General features: G+C 39.9%; 3 protein-coding genes across 4 annotated transcripts in view; all 3 read right to left on the bottom strand.

Moving 5' to 3' along the window:
• Window positions 1-12,555: 12,555 nt before the first annotated feature.
• ventx (VENT homeobox) lies at window positions 12,556-14,602 on the bottom strand. The gene is made up of 3 exons (XM_084735967.1): window positions 14,140-14,602; window positions 13,845-14,044; window positions 12,556-13,007 (listed from the first exon to the last, which is right to left on the bottom strand). Exons 1-3 carry the CDS (start codon window positions 14,270-14,272, stop codon window positions 12,747-12,749), a joined length of 594 nt encoding a protein of 197 aa, XP_084592093.1. The 5' UTR covers window positions 14,273-14,602; the 3' UTR covers window positions 12,556-12,746.
• Window positions 14,603-17,419: 2,817 nt separating this feature from the next.
• Window positions 17,420-18,625, bottom strand: vox (ventral homeobox). Of its 2 annotated transcripts, XM_084735849.1 has the most exons (4): window positions 18,506-18,625; window positions 18,296-18,469; window positions 17,957-18,189; window positions 17,420-17,843 (listed from the first exon to the last, which is right to left on the bottom strand). In XM_084735849.1, the coding sequence occupies exons 1-4, from the start codon at window positions 18,558-18,560 to the stop codon at window positions 17,586-17,588; spliced, it is 720 nt and encodes a 239-aa protein (XP_084591975.1). In that variant the 5' UTR covers window positions 18,561-18,625; the 3' UTR covers window positions 17,420-17,585. The 2 variants fall into 2 exon arrangements, with proteins under 2 accessions (XP_084591975.1, XP_084591974.1); XM_084735848.1 differs by having other exon boundaries at window positions 18,296-18,625.
• Window positions 18,626-23,195: 4,570 nt separating this feature from the next.
• kndc1 (kinase non-catalytic C-lobe domain containing 1) overlaps window positions 23,196-24,216 on the bottom strand; it is a 39,631-nt gene continuing 38,610 nt past the window's right edge. Inside the window, exon 31 of the mRNA XM_084736230.1 lies at window positions 23,196-23,532. Within this exon, the coding sequence (XP_084592356.1) occupies window positions 23,304-23,532 (229 nt within the window). The 3' untranslated portion in view covers window positions 23,196-23,303. The remainder of the gene's footprint in view (window positions 23,533-24,216) is intronic.

Genomic DNA, 24,216 nt, shown 5'->3' with positions numbered 1-24,216 from the left:
CATTTAAATGTAAAATGAGGTTATGCTCCAAAATGTTCTCGCCACACAAACGTGGTAATGCAATAAGGGCTTCTACTGGTTTGTGTTTGTGCAGTTTCATGTAGCTCAGATGTGTTTCAGAAGCAGAGACTGATGTTGTGGTTCAGAGATGCGTCCGACCTCCTGTAATCATTGTTTTATTCAACTCTTCCTTTCCTTCTCTTCCTCCCATCCTCATCATCGTCTCTCAGACGTTCACACACACACACACACATCTATGCAGAACAGATGAAAAGAGCCATAATCGCTCAGGTGGCAGCGTCGAGGCCCGATTCCCCAGAGGACCTGCTTGAGGTGCTTGTCTCACCTCCCCATGGCCTTATTCTGTCAGCCCCCCTGCCTGGTGCAGATTGGCCCCTGTGTGAGGCCCCCCTGTCTCCATCTGTTAAACTGCATCTCCAGCATCCCGCACCAAAGCACAACACAGCAAGGGAAATGGAGGGAGGGGAAGTTAAAATTCACTAACCGCTGGGAGAAGGAGAGAAAGAGGGAGACAAGATCCAGACTCAGAGCCTGCATGAGGTTTATGACAAACCAACATTTCACATTGCAAAGAATGTTATAATAATAGCTAGCATTGGCTTAGCTACTGAAAGCATTCTTTGTATCTAAACAACCTTGGGCCAGTGTGGTTCATATCACAGATGAACAGAGCTATCTTTCTGTCTTCAGTAAGTTACAATGCAATCAATCAATACATGTTGAAAATTCAATATTAATGCTGCAAAATTTGAAACCATCGCTCCCAGGTCAGCATTACCCAAAAACAAGTCAGCAGCCATTCTGAAAAGCTATAATGCAGTTTGATAACAGTTCAGGACCTAAATTTTTTAGAAGTAAGTATCTTACTTCAGCAGGAAAAAAAAATCACGTATAAATAATTCACAAATAATGGCAAATGTTGTGCTGCCAATAGAAATCGTGCAGCTTATGTGCTCCTCCTTTTGAATAAGTTATCTAAGAGCATTTTGTTACCTAAAAATACAGCCCTTGTTTTTGGTAGAGAACTGATACATGATACTTACAGTTAAAAAAGGTGAGAAATAATCAGAATTATTGAAAAACCTCAAAAAGTCTTTAAATGCCTTTATGTTTTTATGTCAGGTCATCCCATTCTTGTGAATATGATATTTCAAGATCGCCTTGAGGGAATTTCTTCAAACTTGAAATAATGTTCACTTGGACTCAGAGATGAACTGGTTAGATTGCATTGCAGTAGGTGCTTCATCCTCTGTTACTTGGCGAGGATCTGCATTCTATTGAGTGCACTCTTCTTGTTTTGTAATTTAATTTGGTATTTCAGTTTAAATCTTAAAATTTACCAACGTGCAAACTAGTACAAAACACAAAGTACAGCTGCTGTACTTATCTGCTGTTTTAGTTTTTGACAAGTTTTGGTCGACTACATATCATAATATTTACGTCAGCTAAATCTACAGTAGATTTAGTTTACTAAAATCTAACAGGTTTAGTTTAAGTGTAATTGTGTGTTTTTTAAATGTTTCTCTGTAATTTCCAAACCCATTATACTGTGTAATGGCATGTTATTAAGTATATTGCATTTATGCTCCTTTTTTCCATCATATGTCTAACATTAAGTGGGCTATACTCAGTGTTGGGCGAGTTACTGAAATCTGCTTTAATGTCTGCTTTAATTCTTTATCAGTGCACACGTAGCTCCATTATTTAACTGTCATTTTTTAAATCTAAAACCGTACCCATTATCACTAATAAGAGTTATTAATATTCCCGACCACCAGAGGGCAGTAACAACTAGTGTAGACTAGAAAAGTTTTATTGCCTGTGGTTTAAAGACTAGCCATTCCCAACCCCTGGGTTGTGGCCCATTGGTGGGCCACAGAGGAAGGTTTACGGCCAAATGCTTTGATTAAAAAATTTAAATACTTTTTGGGTCATTTATAAAAGTAGTTATTTTTATATGAAAATGTGCTAAAGAATTCACATGAATTTAAAAAAGGTCCAAGTAAAATGTGCAATTTCTGCCACCAGTTAGGTTTTAATACAATAACACCAACAACACATCAGGTAGAGACAAGAAGGTTAGCTAGCTAATGTGTCTTCGGATGCAGTGGCATAAAATGGATCAGTTTCTGGACAGTGGTCCTCAGAACTCTTTTAACATCATTAATGGGCCTCACATTTCAAAAGGTTGAGAACTTATGGTTTAGATAGTAGAATTTGGTGGAACATACATGTTAACCATTTCTAATAAATAATGATTTGTCAAACAGTCTGTAATATATGCTACCAGGATTTGCTCTTAGAATAGACTAATGTGAGTTATGCAGTTTTAGAAAAATAAAGAACAAGGTTTTTAAGACTAAGAAGTTACCCCAGGTTTCCATGGTAACAATCAGGGACACCTGCTCACCAGAGGTACCAAATGACAAAAAAAAAGAGGAAAACATCTCTCATAATTGGTGGTTTTATAACAATATTGTGGAGTAATAAGAAGGGGAACAGTTTTTAGGGAATACTGTAACCTGATGGAATTAAATAACCGTCAGGACTTCATCAGTCATTTTCTTTTGTCTAAAGAAACGATCCTGAGCTTGAGTTTTGCAGAAGTACTGAGATGTGCCGCATTAAGAGGCCACAGCTTCTCAGCTGCAAGTTGTTTGAATTATTAAAGTCTTTGCTGAATTTTCCCAGTAAATTGTTTCAACTGTTGAATTCCTCTAGAAGGCAAATATTTTTCTGCTAGAGTGAATGGAGCAGAGTGATTACCCAGAATTCACAGCAAATTAGTCCTACTTGAGATAGTCAACAACTAGACAGCTTTGTGCAATGGATTCATTTAGACGTCTGTCTGACTGTCTGTCTGAATATTAGTTTTTTAAGCAAATGTATTCATTGAATGTTCAATGATACTTCACAAATACTTGAATGAACAAAAACTCAAACAAACAAAACATTCATATTCACATCAAGACACCATCTTATTTCACTATGCTCTGACTAAGCGACATCATTTCTACATGCGAAAGTGACAAAAAAAAAAAGAATACAAGAAATACAAGAATAAAAATAATATAAAGAAGGTACATAAATGATGGTATCATCAAATATTCAAGGATAATGGGCCTCTGCACATCTCTTCCCCTCTAGAAACCTCACCAAAGCTCTCCATATCTTCTAAGAATAACTTAAAATTGGTTTTCATTGATTGTGTTTGAGCATTTAAACACATGCTTCGCCACATCTCGGCTGTGATCATTTATGTCCTCATGCCGTGTAAGCCTTTTATTTTCTGAGGAGTGATCCACTATTATCCCATAAAAGTGAGAAATCTGTCCTCACATGGAGTGATGGTTCATTGTTATCTTCTGTGAAGAGGTGAGAGTAAGTAAAGATGGGAGTTTTTGTGTCTTAGATATGCTTTTCATCTGCAGGTACTTAAATTCTGAATGAAAGCCGTGCATTTGTTCCCAGTCAACAAAAGACATGAGGTCGTCGTTACCAAACTGATCTGCGGTTTTGTGTATGCCTTTGTCTGCCCAGACCTTGAAATCCATATCTACCTACTGTGTGTGAAGACAGTGTTTTGGTGTAAATTGTCATAATACTGGGGCTCCAGCCAAATGTTTATGTACCTTAGACCAGACTTGGATTGTATTTTTCACAAATGCAAGCACAACTTTATTTGTACAGCACATTTCATACCAGGTGGAGCACAATGAGCTTCACAAAGCTGAGCCATCACAGAAACTGCAGCAAGTAAGACATAACTAAACACAATTATAGCAAACACATGATTATACATGTGAATTAAAAACCATAAGAAATGAGTAATAAAAAAATATATGACCAGCAACCTAACAGTAGAAAGCATGTGAATTAAAATAATAATATATAATAATAATTAATGCCAACAGCTGACCAATAAAAAGTAATAAGACATCTGAGTTAAAACAATTAAAGAAGTGAGAATGAAATAAAACAAAATAAACCTATAAAGACTATCAGAGCAGAAGGAACAGTTGAAGGACACCTAAATCCTAAAATGGATTATTTGTGCATTTGTTTAGTTCTATTAATTTAGCTGAGTACAGATGTAAATTAAGTGGTAGATGAGATGTAGTTATTTGCTCAAATTTTACCCAGGGCAGTGTATTTTCTAATTAAAACCATCAGGAGGCTGTGCAATAGTACCACTGAAGATTTAGAGGTTTTAACTTACAAAGGGATTATATTTAAAAATGTCTAACCCAAATCAATAAAAAGAAAACCAAGATAAGTTTCATGTAAATTTGTGAAGGCTCCATAAATGCTGAAAGACACATAAAACATTTTGGAGCAATATATTGTGCCATCAGATGGCATCTTTTTCAGGGACGTCCCTGCTTATTTTAGCAAGACAATACCAAGACGCATTCTGTACATGTTCCATCAGTGTGGCTTCATAGGAAAAGAGTTTATGGACTGTCCTGCCTGCAGTCCAGACACGTCTCCCTCTGAAAATGTGTGGTGCATTATGAAGAGCAAAATATGACAATGAAAAAGCCCAGACTGTTGAGCAACTAAAGCCTTATCAAGCACAGAAAGAATTTTGTATTCAAAATGTTTTAGTGTAACAATTTCAGTTTTCAGTTCCCAAATGCATACTGAGTGTTGTTAAATGAAAAGGTGACGTGAAACAGAAAAACAGGCATGCTTCTGTCCCGACTTCAAAGTTAAGTGAACCATAAACATCTGAGCCAGATCCAGTGAATCCATCCAATAGTTGCCGAGACATTTTAAAGGTCCAGTATGTAAAATTCAGGTTTAAATTTAGATTTATCGGCAGAATATGGCAGAAATGGAATATAATCTTAATAAGTATGTTTCCTCAAGTGTATGATCACCTGAAAATGAGAATGAGAATTTTGTTTCATTCACAGCTAGATGCCACTAAATGCTACATTGATCTTTTAAAACTAAAAATGTTAAATTCATGGTGACGCTTGAGGAAAAGCAGAGGATCAGTGAAGACAGCAGGCTTTGTGCTCTGAGGACCATGCCTGTAAAAAAAAAATGCTAAAAACTACAAACAACTAACTATAACCAGAGACATTAGACCAAAGTGGTGTTCCAACAGACAGACAGGTTGCTTACATGGCTAAAAACATCTTCACACACCGGCTTGTACTGAGTAATCTGTACCATATTCTTTCCTGCAAATATACAGAAGTGCACAGCAGGTATTTTACAGTCAGACGTGCTGTTTACAGAGCATACTGAACTTCTGTTTGTTGCTAATGAGCATAACCGATCCCTCAAATTGCCAATTCAAGACTAAAGACAACTACAGGTGTTTGTTGTGTTGCAATTCAGGAAATATCATACCCTCATCCTGTCAAAGTGTCAAATTCTTTAAACCACATTTCGCTTCTGAGATGTTGTGCTGAGCGAACTCGCTCCGGCTGCGTGGCAGATGAGTTTAGATGAACAAGCAGCTTTTGTTGCCTTTTTCTGCCGAGTGAGACATTTCTGCTTAACTCTGCAAATTTGCCCCGCTCAAATGAAACCGTCTGCAAAAAAAAAAAAAAAGTGGATTTTAAAAGCTGCATGTTAAAGTGTACCCAATTAAAAGCAGTCCCTCATGAGACACTGAGGAAATGAGTCCAACATTTTGATGTAGGGGGAAATGCGGCAATAGAGTACACTTGTTTGCCATTGTTAGTTTAAGCCATTTGTTTTGCAGATATGTGTCCAAAAGAGAACAAACAGGAGGATGCTGGATTTACTCAATAGCCTACATATTGATAAGAGTAAACACAGGCTCTCCATGACTACTGCATACTCCACCATCTGAGCACAAATGAGTTCCTGCTCATCAGACCTTGATCAAATAGTTCTCTGTTTATCTCAGCAAAGGGGCACGGCTCACAGCATCACTCAGGCAGAGATACTACTGACTTCACTGCAGTCCCTGACTGTTTGTGCCGCTCACTGCGGTCATACACAGGAAACCTTACTTAAATCTTAGTCTGAGTACATTAAAACATATGTACAATTAAATTATACTGTATGCAAATAGCGTTTGACCTCAGTCTGCTGCTAGTCAGGGTTTGAAACTGCTGCCACCAAGTGGTGAGTTGGAGGATTTATATTTATTTATGACTGGCTGGAAAAAGGTCAAAGCTTTTATGTATCAGTGGTGGAAAGAGTACTGAGAGTCTGTACTCAAGTATTAGTGCTGTTACAATTCAGAAATGTTACTCCGCTACAAGTAAAACTACTGGTGGCGAATAATGCTCAAGTAAAAGTACAAACTGTTCTTCTCAGAAACTCTGTGATTTCAATCACTTTTGAACCACTGACATGTAATGCAGCATCATGCAGGCAGTCAATTGTTTCTGTTTCTTTTTCATCAGTCCGCGATCACGGTCACCTCTCCAAACATGTGCCTGCTGCATGTCTGCATGTCATGGTTTTAACTTGCTTTATTGGCTACAAAGATAACTAAGTAGATTGCATACTGTAATGCGTCTTTAAGTAAGAGTAAAATTACAGAGTAGAAAAAAATACTCACAGTACAAGTACTGACACAAGATGGTTTAAGTAGTTGTTATTAGTTATTTCCTCTCCTGCATATCAGACAGCTCACATAATCTATTTTGACCCTGAATATTATTATTATATTTTTCAATCTAAATCTTGACTGCGCAGCTTAGAAATGTGATGTAAGCAACCATTTAGGTTTTGATAAGACGTGTTTTCAAATCATTTCCCTTCGAACTTGAATACAAGCTTGATAACATAGCAACACAGATTATTCCTGTTGATACAGAGCACATCAAACTCCTACATGAATACAGCTGAGGCACAAATTATTGACAAAACTCAACACCCAGATGTAGACGTGTGTGTAAAGATTTGAATTTCACACAACTCTCATCAGCATCTTTAGACACCAGAGAACTGTACGGCTATACATTGCGGGGATGTGAGGTGACCTCAACAGGGCCTGAATGATCATCTAAGATAGATCTGCCTTTACTAAACCCTGTGATGTATGACTGCTGCTCTTAATGGTGCAAACTCAGAGGTTCAGAGAAAAGAGCACAGTTTCATCTTCGGCTGGCTGCACTGGCCTTGACATGCCATAACACTCCCTACACAACACGGTACACAGCCTGCGCGTGTGTGTGTGTGTGTGTCAGTGTCTCACTTCAGCACACCCTGAGAGTCCTTGTTTGGAGACCTTGAGTGCAAAAAAGCACGGGGGCCCCTCTTGTGGGAGAGAGAAAGGGAGCAAAAAACCCTGAACAGATAAGAAACTTCTCCGCCGGCAGGAACAAGCCGTCCTGAACGTTTTGCCTTCTTCCACACTCTGCCTCTGACGTCTGCAGCAGCGCGAGATAATAACTGTAACAAGTTCACTGTTAACTACACGGATAACAGACAATGAACTTTGCATAGGCATCCAAGCTATGTGTGACAGTGTAGTGCTGTGAACAGTTTTGTTTTTTCCTCCAGGCTCCATCTGTGGTGTCCACAGGTGTGTTGCCATGGCTCGAAACCAAGAGGGAGTGCTGAGTGAGCACAGACAACAGCTACTTTGTCTTTTTCAAACATCTTCAAGGTCCCTGTGGAGGGATAAATGGCCAAGAGGAGGTGCCCTCCCACGAGACACTCATCCGGAGCTTTACAGGGTAAGTCCTCTTCATGCTTCATTCATTTTAGAAACTGAGTTGTCTAATTTTTGACAAATTAACCTGAGAAACGACGAAACATTTCCTTACGTGTTGTTTTTTTTTAAGATAGAATATGCTTTTTGCTCCATTTTCAGATGCAACAACTGAAGCCCGGTTTCTCTACAGGTCACAAAGTCAGACAGTAAAAGATGTGAGTTGTTACTTCTGTTGTGCGTGCACTCATGTACCTGACACGCTTTTCTCGTCTCTGCCCTCCAGGCTCTGACGTGGCTCCAGCGTGCAGCGACGGGGCAACAGGGCTCTTTGCACTCGCTGTTCCTTTTTCCTATGCATATACCTTTTTCAGATGTAACTTTAAAGAGGCATAGGGCATGGGAAAATGGGGCTGCAGAGGTATTCCACCAGGCAGACAGCCATTTCATCATCCTCTCTGCATGACAGCTGACCTCAAAGCTCACACACGTACCCACACACACACACACACACACACACACACACACACACACACACACACACACACACACACACACACACACACACACACACACTGCTCCAGCCTGCAATGGACTTACTGTATAGAGGACTGCAAAGCACTGACACACTGACCGCAGGTGACTTTTGTATCTTTGTGATTTGTTTGTATTGTAATATTATGACTTATTCATTCATGACGACATTGTGAAGTGTGACTGCATTTTTACTACATTGTTGTGAAACTGAAACATCTGTTTGCTTCTGAATAATTAGTTCCCTGTGTTTTTTGAATAAAGAAATATTGGAATTAAATATTGGATTTGACATTTATGCATTCTGTCTTTTTACACTGTCAGTAATATGGTCTTTAAGTTGAGGAGGCTGAGTCAGATGATAAAGACATTTTAACAGTTTAATTTCTTATTTTTTACATGCACATAAATGACTTAGGGTGGTGATACACTAGGCATTTTTTTGGGCAACTCTGGTGGGCAACAGTGCCCAAGAAATTGCCTCAGTATTGCTGCTTTAACCCCATAAAACAAGACATTTTGAACAGATTCTACGTTTTTCTTCATATTTGTTTGTGTTGTCATTATACATTATCAAAACTGCGCAGAATGTCACTACCACATAGGTTATGGTCTATTAAAACTTTGATTTGTTCTCATATGTTTTTCAATCCTAAAACAAGACTGTCAGCATACTATATTAGCATATAAAATTCTCAATTTCACTCAAAAGTCAGTGGTGGAGGAACTCCTTAAGCAAAAGGACCAAAATTACAACAAAATATTCTATGACAAGTAAAGGTCTACATTCAAAATCTGAGTAAAAGTACATATTAGAAACTAAACAGTATCAAAAGTAAACATATTTGTTCTTCAGGAAAATTATCCTCTGTGACTGATATATTATTTTATATGACATTATTAAATTGTTGATGCAAATTTGTATTTAAGCTAGTTTTAGCTACATTATATACAGTTAGATAGGTTAGTCCAGCAGTTTCTAGCCGAGGGGTTAGGCTGTTCCAAAGTGTCATAAGATAAACTGAGGGGTAGTGAGATGACTAATATAAAAAAGAAGAAGAAGAAGAAAACTTCTGCTATGAATCTTCAATCATTTTTGATGTTTAGAGGAGAAATGTTACCTTGGCGATGTTGCATTTGAGGGTAACAAGGGAAAAAGGTTGTGAACCACTTGTTTGATGGGTCAGGTCTCACCAAAATCAGTAGCCCAATTTTCCACTCATCTATAGTGGTATTTATCCATCTATATTGTTTTTCTGTGAGTTGCTGAGTTTTGGAGATATCAGCTGCAGCGATGTCTGCCTTCTCATGAATATAATGTAACTGGATGGCACTCGGCTTGTGGTGCTCAAAGCATCAAAAAATGAATTTGAAAAAACTCAACAGTAACGTCTCTTTCCAAAAACCATGAGACGATCCACAGACCTACTTTCTTTACCATATAAAGAAAGTAGTCTCTCACAAAACTGTTGACAGCAAGGTCTGTGGATTATCTTCAGTGACAGGGCCATGATTTCTGGAAAAACACATTGAGTTGTACAAATCTTTTGTTTTTTTGTTTTTCATTTTGAGCAGCACAAGCCAAGAACCATCTGCTTCCATTATATTTGAGGAAAGGCAGAAATATCCAATATCTCCAAAACTTGGCAACACACACCAAAATAATGCAGATGGATAACTAGAACTACTGGCCAGAGGAAAATATGTAGTATTGATTTAGGTTGAACTGTCGCTTTAATCTTTGACAATGCATTGTATTATATTAATGTACCACACGTTTTTAATGTAAAATTGTAACACACTAAGTAATTTGTAATTTGTCTCTATTTGTCAGATAAATATAACTAAGTAAAAAGTACTGAAATGTAATGACAAATGAAGTAAGATATAATGAGATACCCACTGACAAAAGATTATTAGAATTATCGAGTGTCCAGAGTATAACTGTAAAGACTCTTTCAGGAATGACCACACACTTTTTGACTGTTTTTAAGTCAAAATCCAGATGTTAATTCTACATGTAGAACAGTTAAACTCATTTCCCTGAAAGCCCATAATACAGTAAGCTTAATTCCATCACTATAATCATCAGTTGATGTTGTAGATCTCATTAGCAGCTCTGTCTCTGAACTCGTAAACAACCTTTGGCCTCTCCCCATCGTCCAGCCTTGGCTCCAGCCTGTCTGCTGCCATCCAGCTGCAGCTTTAGCGAGACCGTTAGCACCTCTTCACCTAGCCACTCACCTGATGGAGAAGGATCAGTGAAACGCTCATTGTCATTCAAGCCACCATCTCCCTGCCCTCTCACAAAGGATCATTTATTGATGCTCGTGTTGCCATTAGTGCCAGGAACAATCTCAGTTAATGCTGCAGACTGAGGCCTCGCACTGTCTGCTGGTTTGTATAGAGGCACTGTATAAATGGATATATGGTCCAGTAAGCCTTTAAATGAATAATGTTCCTCTCATTATAGGAGTTACTGATGCATAGAATTCTAATCGTCTCCTTTGATAATTGTGCCTCCTGGTGGGAGGCGTCAGTATTTATTTTGTACTTGTACATGCAAGGAGTGCAGGCCCTGCTGAATAACCTCAAACCACCTTAGAATCAGGTGTGTGTCACCTAAATATTAAAGTTTCCCAATCTGAATGAAACACCATATGTCAGCGTCTGATAACCTGCAGTGAATATAATCAGTCCACCTGCAGGGATTCCCTATTCTCAATCCGAATGGCAAGTCATAAGTGAACATGGCACAGGCGCTTTATGACAGAGTGACTCAATCAGTTACCTATTTAGCTGCTGCCACCTAATGACTTTAACGTGAGGCAATATACACCTCGGGCAGACTTGAGGGCGCCACTCCTGCGCGTCTCTCGAGTGGGTGCGAATTGTTCAATTGGGACACAATAGAGCTCAATGGATCTCAATGATCTGGCAGTTACCTTCGCTTTGATGTCCCTTTGAAGATGTAAATCTACAACGAGCGCAGGGCGATCACAGCTCGGAGCCATGCCACCGGACGCCAAATGAAAATATTTGCCTGCAGCAGCCGGGAGACAGGCTGGCCAGGGCCTGGGACACCCGAAACTGCTCCTGGGTTTTCTGTTTTTTACCGTCATATCTGCTTCCAGATGTCCTCACAGAAAGGTGCCCTGATGATAAAGATAAAAATAATAATATCGATACTTCTGCCCTCAGATGCGTTTATCTAACACTTGCAGATATGTAATGGAGTAAACAGCAATATTTGACTCTAAGATGTGGAGGATTATAAGTATTAAGATGCATAAAACAGAAATAGGTGAAGTATAAGTACCATATACTTGAATACAATACTTTAGTAAATATACTATACCACCACTGGAAATATCATGAATGAAATACTCGAGTAAAGCCTTCAACCAAATATCTTTGGGACATAATTTGACAATAAATACTACAGCCAGACTGATGCTGGATTTTGGGGGGGCAATATCGATTATTGGCTAATATTTTATTATATAGAATATAATGTACAGACTACAGAATATATTGCAGTTGTAGTGATCCCTCAGAAGTGGTTATCAAATTCGTAACAAATACATGAAATGAAGGCAGAATATTTTACAGTTTAACAATAAACTTTATTGTCCAAAAATGACATCAGGGCACTGATACAGTGAAGATTATCACTGTGTGTATAGAAATAAAGAATATCAGCTGATATTTTTATATCGAAATATTTTTGTTCTAACTAACTATTCTAACTAAAACCTCAAAATAAAAAAACAAAACAAATAAACAAAAACAATCTGCTTTACATTCTGCAAAAAATAGTCAATAAAAAGAAAAAAGAAATACATAACGTAACATACATGCCAATACTGTTACAGTCCGATATAGCTGTGACAGGTAAAATATTGGTCTGCTAATATCAGCCAACCACAATATCAGTAGGGCACTTTCTTCCAAGAAAAACAGAGAAAAGGGAGGGAGAGACAGACCAAGGTGGGAATAACGCACGACATGATCACAATATGGTGAAAACAGGAACAGTAGACTGCACCATTTGTTCCTTTTGTTGCAGTTTAACGTCAACAGATGGCAACACACGGGACGTCCTGATCTGTGAGTATGATGATGTGGCCTGTTCACCTCGAGGTCACTGTCAAATCCTCTACTTGAATGTGTGATTTATTATTTCAAAGATCACCATGACCCTCTGAAAACTACGCCAAGCCTACCAAATCTAAATTATATGTATATATTATTATAAAAATCAACTGGATAACAAGTTGAAAAACATTGTCCACCTTCCAGGCAATTTTGGTTTAAAAATAAAGGAGGCAATTTGTTTTCTTGTTTCTTGTTTTATTTGTTACATAAAACATAGAAAATTTGCGTCAAATACATTTACATCATTTTAATCGTATATACAAGTTACATCAATACATACTGTAGTGCTTCAGACATATTCACAACTTTAAATCCCCTCTTTTAGAGAGAGCAGTAGAAAAGATATCTAGATTCTAGACAAACATTTTGAAGAAACTTGAGTTCAGAAGAAGTGTGGAGGTATGATGACAGGGTGGGGGTGGGGGCGGTGCTGCTGGTGCAGAGCAGCCGGCAGGGTCGTCCTGTGGAGCGGCTGCAGCTGCGGGTAGAGGCCGCTGCTGCCGGCGGGGAGCTGTCCGCTGAGGACGGGGTGCTGAAACAGCAGAGGAGGCAGCAGAGCGGCCGGGAGCGACAGAAACTCGGGGTGCAGGTCCTGGGCCTCCCGCTTCAGCTTCATCCTCCTGTTTTGAAACCACGTTTTCACCTGGAAGATACAAGGCAGACATTAACGAAGGCACCACAGGCTCAGTTATGAATTTTAATCAGCACTTTTATTGACACACAACAGGGGGCCATGAAATACTTTTAAGTTACTTTACATAGAAATACACAACTACACAGGGCCACTGAACACAAAGTAATGAAAATCAACTCCTCATTTTGCTGTGACTTCCCTGGTGACAAATGAATATGCTAAGTATATTAAATTTTTAGCATACTTGAGTGCATTAGCAGTCAGACTAATCACCAGTATACCTCAAGTGTGTTAATGATAAGTGCAATAACTTGAAGTCTGCTATTTTGGAACAGCTAATTTTGAACTAAATATATTATAGTTGTAATAAAATTGTAGAAAACATTCAGTGTACTTTTATGTGCTAAGGTGGAACAACTACAAGTATACTTGGTACACTTAAAGTATATGGCTGGGTATGCAATAAAATACATGCTTGATTAATGAAAGTAAAGTTTCCCTGGTTTGTGCTACGTTTTCAAAAGAAAACGTGAAGTTCAGCTTTAAATAGATTTATTTTGAAGTGCACTTTTTGTAAGCATATAATGAAATTAAAGTACACTTTAATCAAGCCTGCTCACGGTGTACTACAAAGGACTTGAAAACAATTAAACTTTCTAAAAGTAACAAGACATTACTTTTTAAAAGATACTTACTTTCAAATGAGTAAAAAGGGTGTAAGTGTACTTGTAATAACTGCTGCATCTTAATTTATATTTCTAATACACTAAAGTATTTTTTTTTTTTTTTAACTAGAGTTTGTCAGAGACTCTGCTGACACTGGAGGCCTGGGGATCTCAAACCCACCTGAGTTTCTGAGAGGTTCAGCTTCTCAGCTATCTTCCTCCTCTGCATAGCACCCAGGTATCTGTGCTTGCTGAAGGTGCTCTCCAGTTTGCTGATCTGCTCGGAGGTGAACTTGGTCCTCATCCTCCGCTGCTGGGTGGCTTCTCCCTCGCTGTCATCTCCCACCTCGCTCTCAGAGCCCGAAGTGTAACCGCAGCTATCTAGAGAAGAACGGAGCGTTTAATTCATTTAGTCACAATCAATACCTACACAAAGGTACTGTCGATCTTAAGACGAGGTTAATCAGTGTACTTACTGTTTGGAGAGGTCGGAGTGTATTGGCTTCCTGGTGCCTTTGTAAATTCCTCAATTTCTCTGTGGACCTCTGAATGAAGAGTTGTCTCCTCATAGCAACTTTTGGAAAGCCATTCTACAGAGAAGTTTGCCATGTTGTAATTGCGCACTAGTCCCAGAGTGTGTGTTTTTGGTCTGAGTTTGAGCCCCTTGGCCGCTATATAGGAGGGACACACGTCTTTATTTGCATATGCAAAGGGGTCTCAACGGAACGATAGAAACTTGATGGTCGTTGTAATTGAGGTTAATAGAGGCTGGGCTGAGCTTTTTCTCACGTTCATGGCTGGCTGAGATGCTCTGGCGCCAGTAAGTCTGAGTATCAGTTACTTGGCATCAGACTAAAGTGATTCACGACTACATCCGCTACTGAATGCAGAATGTCATGTAGACCAATTAGGACTATTTCTAGTGGGCTCTGAGTCCTGAGCATCGGCCAAATACTGTAACTTTCTAATTAAAGTCTTCCCTTTTACATAACATGACCACACTTATCAAATGAGAACATGTTGGTGTTTTAAGTACTACTGGGAATTATGGCTTATAAATAATACCTTGATATTTTCAGACTATGCTGCTATATACATGTGTTTATCTGGATATGCACGTGGTCTTTAAATGCACCGTAAAAAAACAAAACAAACAAACACTGGAATTTAGTGAAATCAACTCACTCTGGTTCGACATAATAACTTCAGCCTATTGAACATGTTTTCTTAAGTACAACAGAATTAGCACATTACATTATTACATTATTATTGCAATTTTATTTGACTAAAATGGCTTGTTTGTGCTGACTCATTACAAAATTACCCCATTTATATTTTTAAATTCTGCAACTTCAAGTCTGTTTTTACAGTGTGACATACGTAAATTCTCAAATAGAGACGGTTTTACAGAATATGATGCATTGCTGTAGATTAAATTACCCATCATTATACTGATATTTATCAATATAGCGAAAGACTTTAGGGATGACTGCTGATGATTTTACAAAACATTAACAATGATTCTTGATAAATAATCACCGGGAATGTGGTTATAATGACTAGAGGTAAATAATAAAACAGCTATAAAAGCCTGGTATGTTCAGAAAAGTACATTACTGTAATGTAAAACCTGGAAAAGATAATGACATATCAAAATATAAGAATATCTAAGATTATATCTTATCTCATATTAAGATATTGATATATTACCCAGCCCTAATTTTAAGACTCCGAATTCCCCCAATTTTAAAGTCATTTTTCAGTTTAAATGTCTCAGTCCCAGCTGTCACTCTTGCAGTTGCAGACAGAAGCGCCCAGCTGTCTGAGCGTCCAGCAGCCTGGTGATGAAGCCTTTGTTATGTTGTTGTGGTGGGACCGGGTGGGTGTGACCGCAGTCAGAAAGTGAGAATGTTCCGTTTGATCTTTGTTGACTTTTTTGAATGAAACATTTGCCTCTGGGCGCCTTCAGACTCTGTAACTGTAGTTAGTTAATGCACACGTTACCTTTTGGTTTATTTTAACCGTTTAAGTTACTTTGCTGATTTGTGTTGCCTCCTCGGATGTGCAGTGTACATCATACAGTATGTATTTATAATTCCACAGCAAGTAAGTCTGTGTGAAATTGGCTGGACTGCACTGTATTACCGTTTGGGTGTTTATTAAATTAAGATTACCGAAAGAGTAGGGGAGACCTGGGAAGTTTGTAACCATTGTGTTTGAACATCAGACTCTGTGGTTCTTTTTGCCAGATCTCTCAAACTTCGAAACACTGTACCCATATTTGTGTACTACAAATAAAACTCAAATGGAGGTCCACTATACAATCACATATTATGAGTTAGTGTCAAATACAAACATTGTCAAAACCTGCCACTGCTGGGGTGAGTTGTAACACTAGCTGGGGATAGATGTAACATTGAGAACCAGTTTGCTTAATTAATATCCACACTATCCAATTTTTAAAGCATCATTCTTGAAGAATAAATAATGAAAAGTTTGAATAAATTGAACAATTTAAAGTGAAAAAAACTGTGCCTGTGTGAACACATTAAGTAGAGATAGCTGCTCCTGAGATGCAGGATTTGACTCATGGTTGTTTCTACCTTGAGTTTGCTAATTCTCACCATTTTAAGGAACAAAGCATCAAATTAAAATTGAGAAACTGCTACTTTAAGTTATGCAAGTCAAACCACTGTATCTACGACACCAAGAACACAGGACAGAAATATCTTGATAAAAAAATGAACTTCTTTCTTTCCTGAAATTTTATCTTTCTTACCTTTAGGGAGTAAGGTCAGTTCAGCACTTCCGGGTTTCCCCTATTAAAAAAGAAACTGAAGCTGTTTATTACCAACAGTCCAGACAGACTAGAAAACAATCAAGAAAAGAGGATTGCATTGCATGTAACAGCTAAAAGCAGAACAATTTAGATTTTTTTAATTTACAGTGAAACTAACAATAATTTACCTGTACTTGATGTATTATGACTGGCTTGAGCTAAATAATTTAGGATCCACAGGATCCACAACTTGCACTTGTATCAGCCTTTAATTATCTTAAAGTTGCTGTGAATCAAGTTTGTTATCTCTAATCTCATCACACAATCAGGTTTTAACCGCAGGCCTCTCACAGACTTCAAACTCGAGGTCAGATTCGCTGGTCACACAAAACCCCAGACTCTCTGGAGCCAGGCCGGAGAGCTCCTGCCGTAAGTGTAAACTCATCAATGAGCGACTTAATTAGGACTAATTGTTGAGCGTGATCTCCCCGTTAGCTGGCGTTTGAAGTGCAGAGAAGGGGACAAACAATTAACGCATATGAAAGCAGAGCATATGGTCGCCCTTTGCTGACAGGTGAAGGCAAATACCACAAGGACTCTCTTCAGGGATCTGATGATGCTCCTATGACTCTTTTTGACTGCTCAATCCTCAGTGATTTAATTTAGCACGATTTGTTTATATGGGTTGTTTGGCCTATCAGCTTCTTGTACTGAGAGAATCAAAGCAGGAGATCCATACAATGAGCTGTGATAAGAACCTTTAAGTTTAATGGACAACTCCCATCTGTATCACTGCTTTCTTTCAACCTCCTCTGGCCTTAAGATGAAAGACGGGATGATCTATTCATGTTGAACTAATCCTGCAATAAAAAGATAATATCATCAGCTTTATCTTCCTCCGATAGTAGCATCAATAGTAGCCAGGAATGCATCTAAATGTTTTGTATGCAAAACAAAGGAAAGGCAGAGTCGAGTGCTGCAGTATAGAAGATAAACTTTATTCAGTGATAAATAGACATTTTTGTAAATTATACACAATTTTTAATAAAATATAATAAAATCACACATCGAATAAAACAACTCTGGATTGCACTTTTTTGGATTTTAAGTGTTTCGGTAAGAAAAGTCTTAGTTGACAGGTCTTCAGTAGAAATGTTGGCTGTGGATCATGCGATGAGGAGGAGGGTGGTGAGGGGGCATCTGCTGCTGGAAGACCAGCTGCGGGACAGGGAGCGGGTAAAAGGACGGGCCAGTGGCGGGGTAGTGGGGTCGCTGTCCGGCCATGCTGTGGTACTGAACCGGGGGCAGAGGCTGGAACATCACCGGTGGGACTTGGGGAGCCAGGTAGTCCTGCACCTCCCGTTTCAGCTTCATCCTCCTGTTCTGGAACCAGGTCCTCACCTGAGAGAAAGCGAGAAATTACAGTTAATTTCATGCGTAATGCAGAATGGAGACTCTTCAAATGTCACTACGTGTTACTAAAACGGTTTGTTGCACTGAGAGTCTGTTCTTACCTGAGTTTCTGTGAGGTTGAGCTTCTGCGCTGTCTTCACTCTCTCCCCAGCGTCCAGGTATTTGTGCTTGTTGAAAATCTTTTCAAGTTTGCTGATCTGCTCCGGGGTGAACTTGGTGCGCACTCGGCGCTGCGCTGCGTCTTTCTCCATCTCGCTTCCCTCATCAACAGAAAGACACTCTGATGAGGCAGCCTCGCTCTCGTAGCCGGAGGAATACCCACTGGTTTCTGAAACTACAGAAAGGAAAACTCTGGTTAGAAACACTGCTTGTGCGTGAAACATAGACAGCAGGTCAAGACTGAAATATTGGCTCAAAGTTAGAGGTTTTAGGCTACTTACTCGGTGAGGCGCAGCTTGCTGGATGCAGAGGTGAGGCCAGGGTGGAGTCCTGCTGCCCGCTGCTCTCCATGTGTTCAGCGGGCTTTGATGCTTTGAGTTTAGGCTGCAGGTAACTCTTGCCAAATGTCGGAGGACGAGGCTGCACCACGCAGGGAACGTGAGGTCTGCAGGTCGGTGCAGTATCCGTGCCAGCTCCGTGCTCCTCGGTCGACGTGGTGTTGTGATGGCTCTGGGCCAGCCAGTCCACAGAAAAGTATTTCACCATGTTCGCGGTGCTGCTCAGTGACCTGTAAATCCAGCAGATGTCAGAGGGAGTGTGTGGTAGCAGCTCCTGTCCACGCTCGGCCTTTATAGGGCCCTGGCCCTCGCTGTAATTTGCATATGTAGAGGCCCTTGTTAACGCCTGATCGATCCCGATGATTAGGGGTTAATGGCTCGTTATTGAAGTCTTTACATATCCTGTGAGTGTGTGAAGACCTGGCGCCGCCGAGTCTGTGAGAACCCTCCTGAGCTCATACATTTGTCCGGCCCGACAGAAACTGGGGACCCTGCAGAAACAGCTGTATGTCCTGCAGAGGTGGAGACTTTCATGTTGCTGTTGCATACAGAAGCACCGGGGGAAAGGTGTCAAAATGTCCTGTTAGACCTGGCTCAGCTCAAGGTCTCATTTTAAACTATCAAAGTTGATTTCTAAATGACTGATCGACCGTCAGTATCAGTTATCCAACATAAATATGGTTTGCTTACATGTTATAGACTAGACTGCAGCAGGCTGTGATTTTATTTAACCATACACAGCTAGTGAACATTGTCAGGGACCAAGGTGCTACTTAAAAATACAAAAAAGACTACTAAGATTACACAAACCCAGCCACACAGGACTAGATAAAGCCTATTTGCAACAATGTTAGATGTTAGATTGGGCCTGAAAATGTGCAGACCCCATATGAAGGCTCAATTTGAGCCCCGGGCCTAAACACATATCATGATGGAAGTACAAACAGTATAACAGACATCTGATCAAGTGTAAAGAAAAAAAAAAGAGAAGAAAACTGATATGTCAGACTATTCATAAAAATCATATTCACCTCTGCAGTGAAGTCCCCTAAGACCCAACAAATTTCACTTGTGCACACTTGAGTCAAATGGGGAAACAGAAGTAAAGTGTTTTGGTGTTGACATGTCTTTGATTCCCTGGTGAGTGCTGGCGCCAGCGTTTGGCACAGGCGCTTCAAACATTACAGATCAAAGGTATTACAGTAGCAACACAATTACGGCTGATTGTCGACCCGTTCATATGTAAATATGTTAAAACAAGCTGCGAGGACGCTGCATGGAAAAGTCCGTGAGCGCAAACAAGCGCACTGAAAGACGCGGTAATCCTTAAATTGACTTCTTCACATATTAAAGGTTGTACATATTAGACACATATCACGAGAATAGTTAATTAATTAGGTGAGATCTATATAAAGTCAGATTATTTAAAGTAAAATGAGGAACAGACTGACTGTCAGTATCACATCACGTCTATTAGGTGCCAATAAACCGAGAAACGTCTCTCCCGCAGACAGGGACGAGCCTGCGGGATTTGCGGACCTCCTTTCAGAGATCTCCGCATGCAGCAGCTCAGAGACAATGGCACTAAACTGATCGTTTAGTTATATGACAAAGAAGATAAAAGGCCGGGGCTGCTTGTCTCCTTTATCGGTGATCTGTCGCAGTGGAGGCAGGAGTCCCTTCAGCCTTCTGGGGCTCTTTATCTCTGAGGCTTTGAAGATGCGCCCTGATCCCGTTAGATAACAATAAAAAGCGCCCGGGACGTCGCCCTCACACTGCGCCGATTTCCTCAGTCCTGCCTGCCTGCATGGCTTCTGTCTGTCTGTCCCAGAGGACAAGCCACAAGAAGGGACTGTAATCTAACTGGGACAGTAGAGCCTGAAAAAGGAAAATCATCTGGATCTTTTCCAGCTGTTTGGAAGTGACATAACGATCCTGCATCTTTTATAACACATAATAAAATAAGCACATTTGGATTTTCTATTGTTTCTATATCCAGATTATTCAGATCAGAGTTGGACGGAATCAATTGTTATTATATATATTTTTTTAGCTTCATAGGGAGCATTTTATGGAATCGCTTACAAACATGAGTCTGAATTGATGACGTTTCAAAAGTCCACCAAACAAAATGATGCATTTCATCAGTTTGGGATTTCCAGCTGTAAAACAATGGATTTTCATCTAATCCATCACTGTGATTGGAGTTGCCGGTGCTGTTCAGGCAGCACTACCCCTTACAAATAGCAAATAAATCTATATTAATTGGTGTTATTGGAGCTTTACAACGGTTTGTTGGTAATAGATAACATATTAACCCTAATATCACTATGTATGACAAAATACTGTACAATTCTTTGCTGTAAATGGCCATTACTACAATAAATGTTCATGCATAGCACATAACATTTCTGAGTTGGTGTAATAATTCTTTATGTCCCTTTCCATACTTAGTGCCCTCCATCAAATGTGTAAGCCAGTTTGAAGCAAAAGGAAGGATTTTAACAAGGCAAAAAGTATTTCAAGGGAAGAAATGGTTAATTATATAGTATTATTATTTTTACCCATGTGGGGCCCCAAACATTGAGGAGGTAACGCCACTGTCAGCAGAATACAAGGGTTACATTTGCCTGAATGATGTCCACACATTATGACAAAGTGATGAAGTGTCCTCGTGGTCAGGTGTTTGCATACTAAAATATAATGCGGCCACAAATGCGCCTGCCTGCTCACTAATTTCAGTATGAAGTCATTACCATACACATTAAATCCCTATAGGAGGAGAGGGGGACCAGCTTCAGCTCCTGCCATAATATTCCCCATTCCCTGACAGACGTAACAGTGCTGTAACCTGCTGCATACAGCCAGTCTGTCACGGCTATTGTCTGACAATAACACGCTTCGGCAAGACAGGGCTTATAAAATCTCATTTATTTGGCTAAATTACGCAAATCTTCATAGCACGTCACATTCCATCTCCACGGCGTGTTCACCGCAGAAGACCATGGAGGAGAGACAGCGGGCAGGAAAATAGAAAAATAGACACTGACTGAACATCATTCCTCAAATAACATTTTTCACACTGACATCTCATTATGTTCTATCATTTTCTGTGTAATGGTACGGTATTGTCATGACAGTAAGCTTGTCTAGCTTTTGCCCTTCACGACACACTATTGATAATAAATGCAATTATTTCACATTGTGCTGTTGGAATTGGATTAAGTTTAGATATTAATTCACAAATCTAGTCGTATAAATCTCATTTGGTGAACTCCTCATTCATAAACAAACAAACAATGTGTTGTAGATTAAGAAGAAATACAGAATCAATAATAAGTTCAGTAAATTTATAACATTCTGCATTATTTTGTCACGTTTCAGCAACATCAAACAGATGTTATCTTAATGTCTGACACTGCTGGATTAATTTGCAAGGGGGCCAGAGGTATAAATTAGCTGCTGGGTCCCCATTTACCCCCCATTCCAACCCTTTTCTGAGCAGTGTGCATGGTACCCCTCCGCTGGAAAGACACGTTCCCAGGTTAGGCTGTGTGGTGATATGATTTCATATAATCTAATTTAGGAATATGCACCTGTATATTAAATGTTTTGGGTTTATTTTATTTATTTATTTTTACAAATTGATTGATTTTTGCTAATGTTATCTTGGATTTATGTTAATGTATATATTTACACATTTTTATTTATTTTTTTAATTTTGAACAATAATTTGGTGGTGCCCCTGCAGTAATTCTGGGGACCCCCTTGGAGTCACAGACCCCCTGTTAAAGACCCTTGATCTAAACATTTATCGTATCTTGTGATGAGGATTCACCTGCACTGTTAAATTGAATATAAACGGATGTTGAGACATTTCACTGAAGACGTCATAGTCATCTATGTCAACAGGACTCATCCTCTGGAGACAGTGAATATTTGTACAAAATTTCATGGCAATCTACTTGTATTTGGCAGTGGTGGAAAGAGTTCTTGAAACCTCCACTAAAGTACAGGTACTGTTACACTATTAAGAAATTTAAAGGCCTACTCAATACTTAGTCGCTTTTAAAATCACACTTAAGTGTACTACATAGTATCATGCAAGTATGAGTAAAATTACAGACTTGAAAAAAATCTCAGAAAACTACAAGAACCCCCCAAACATGACTTAATTACAGTACTTTGAGTAGTTGTAATTAGTTACTGCCACCCATGGTATTCAGTGGCATTGAGATATTTCAGTCTGTACCAAACAGGCCGCTTTTGCCGCTCCTAGAGCCATGCTGCTAAAAGCAGGATCCCACAGGTGATACTGTCCTTTATAGCTGCATATTCCCAAACAAAGTTACAATTGATCATATTACCACATTGCTACACAGTTGGACCTGTGGATTCTGGGGGTGCTTGGGGGTCTCGGGCCCTGCTGCACCTGCCCACTTTGCCATGCTGGTTATCTAGCCTTGATGTTGGACATGCATTCCCCTCTGCTGCCATGTTTAGTTCACAGACATATCGAGGCATTAACAGCTAAATTACAGGGTCAATTTACAAAAAAAAACAAAACAAAACACTAAAAATGTCAGTGTACTGTGTGAGCTGAGAATTGCAAATCACAAACATGGCCCATGATTTCTCTTTGTGATTTCAAAACCAAACAGATATTGTTGAGGAAACTATGTGTGATCAACAGCAGAACCTGTGTAATCTTAAAGGTGTGAGTTCTAACTAAAGTTTGCCTCAAAATCTAAACCGATACTTTATTACTGACTAAAGTTAAGGGACCCCTTTGACAAACATTAACAGCAGAAAACGATTTCCAGTCCACAATGCTCTGCTGTGGGTTGTGGTTTAAGCATGGATTCTCAGTCTGGGCTTGGACATGAGGTGTTGACCTGGTGGTAGTGGCGTCTCACTGTGTCTGGGCTGTGAGGTGTGACTGGGGCAGGGCTCACTGGAAAGTGGCCTTAACTCTCCTCAGCGTGTCCTGGATCCTCCGTGTTTGTCGCTCGCTGGACTGCTGGAAGTTGGCATCGTTGTCAGAGGCCAAGAGGTGGATGTCAGAGGCGGCGAACCGGGCGATGCGGCGCCGGAGGTACGCCTGCAGCTCCCGGTCCGGGCTGTAGGGGCATACAGCCTCCTGGAAAGCGTGGACCTGACTCACGACCTTTGCTATGCTCCTTGAGCCAAAGATGGATGGGTAAGAGGATGGACAAACATGACATGGAAATACAAAACAAAAGAAAAAGTGAGAACATGAAACGAGTTGACATCTAGGTGCATATAATTTCTGAGTTTTCCTCCCAGCTTAATCATCAGCTCTGTCTGTGACCTAATTTGGTTGAGAGCGGGGAGAACCCTGGGTCTACAGTAACCAGCTGTGGCTCTGCCTTTCCCTGCTAGATCTCCTGACCCCAGCATCTGGATGCAGCCAGTCGCCTCTCAGCATCTGGCCCAAAACCTCTTTTCCAATCAAACCCCATCCCACGGGCGCCATCTGGTGCAACACTGGCACCCCAACCAACAACCCATATTCAACAGCTGTGCCATTACCATCCAACTGCCACTCGCTGCGACCTCAGCATCTGGTCAGCCATATTGGAGTGAAGGAGAAGGACACAGGAAAATGTGACAAGCCCAGCCAGTTGGCCGACTTTGTCATAGATGGATACTTGGTATGTGGGGAGAGAGCTAATTATCAGTTAATGACACTAACTGTTAATATAATGTGTCACTGCAAGGATAGGTATCAGGGTAATTTTACAGGACTGTATGCACATTTCATCAATCTCACACCTCTAACAAACTAAAATTAGTGCAAGGAGGGGGTTTGTGCACTTTCCATCATGGAATTTCTGGTGTGG

Source organism: Lutjanus erythropterus, chromosome 14 (genome assembly GCF_056507025.1).
Source record: "Lutjanus erythropterus isolate fLutEry1 chromosome 14, fLutEry1.hap2, whole genome shotgun sequence".
In the NCBI taxonomy this organism is placed as follows: Eukaryota; Metazoa; Chordata; class Actinopteri; order Lutjaniformes; family Lutjanidae; genus Lutjanus; species Lutjanus erythropterus.
The sequence above is the reverse complement of the archived record's forward strand: the minus strand, read 5'-3'. Positions and strand labels throughout refer to the sequence as shown.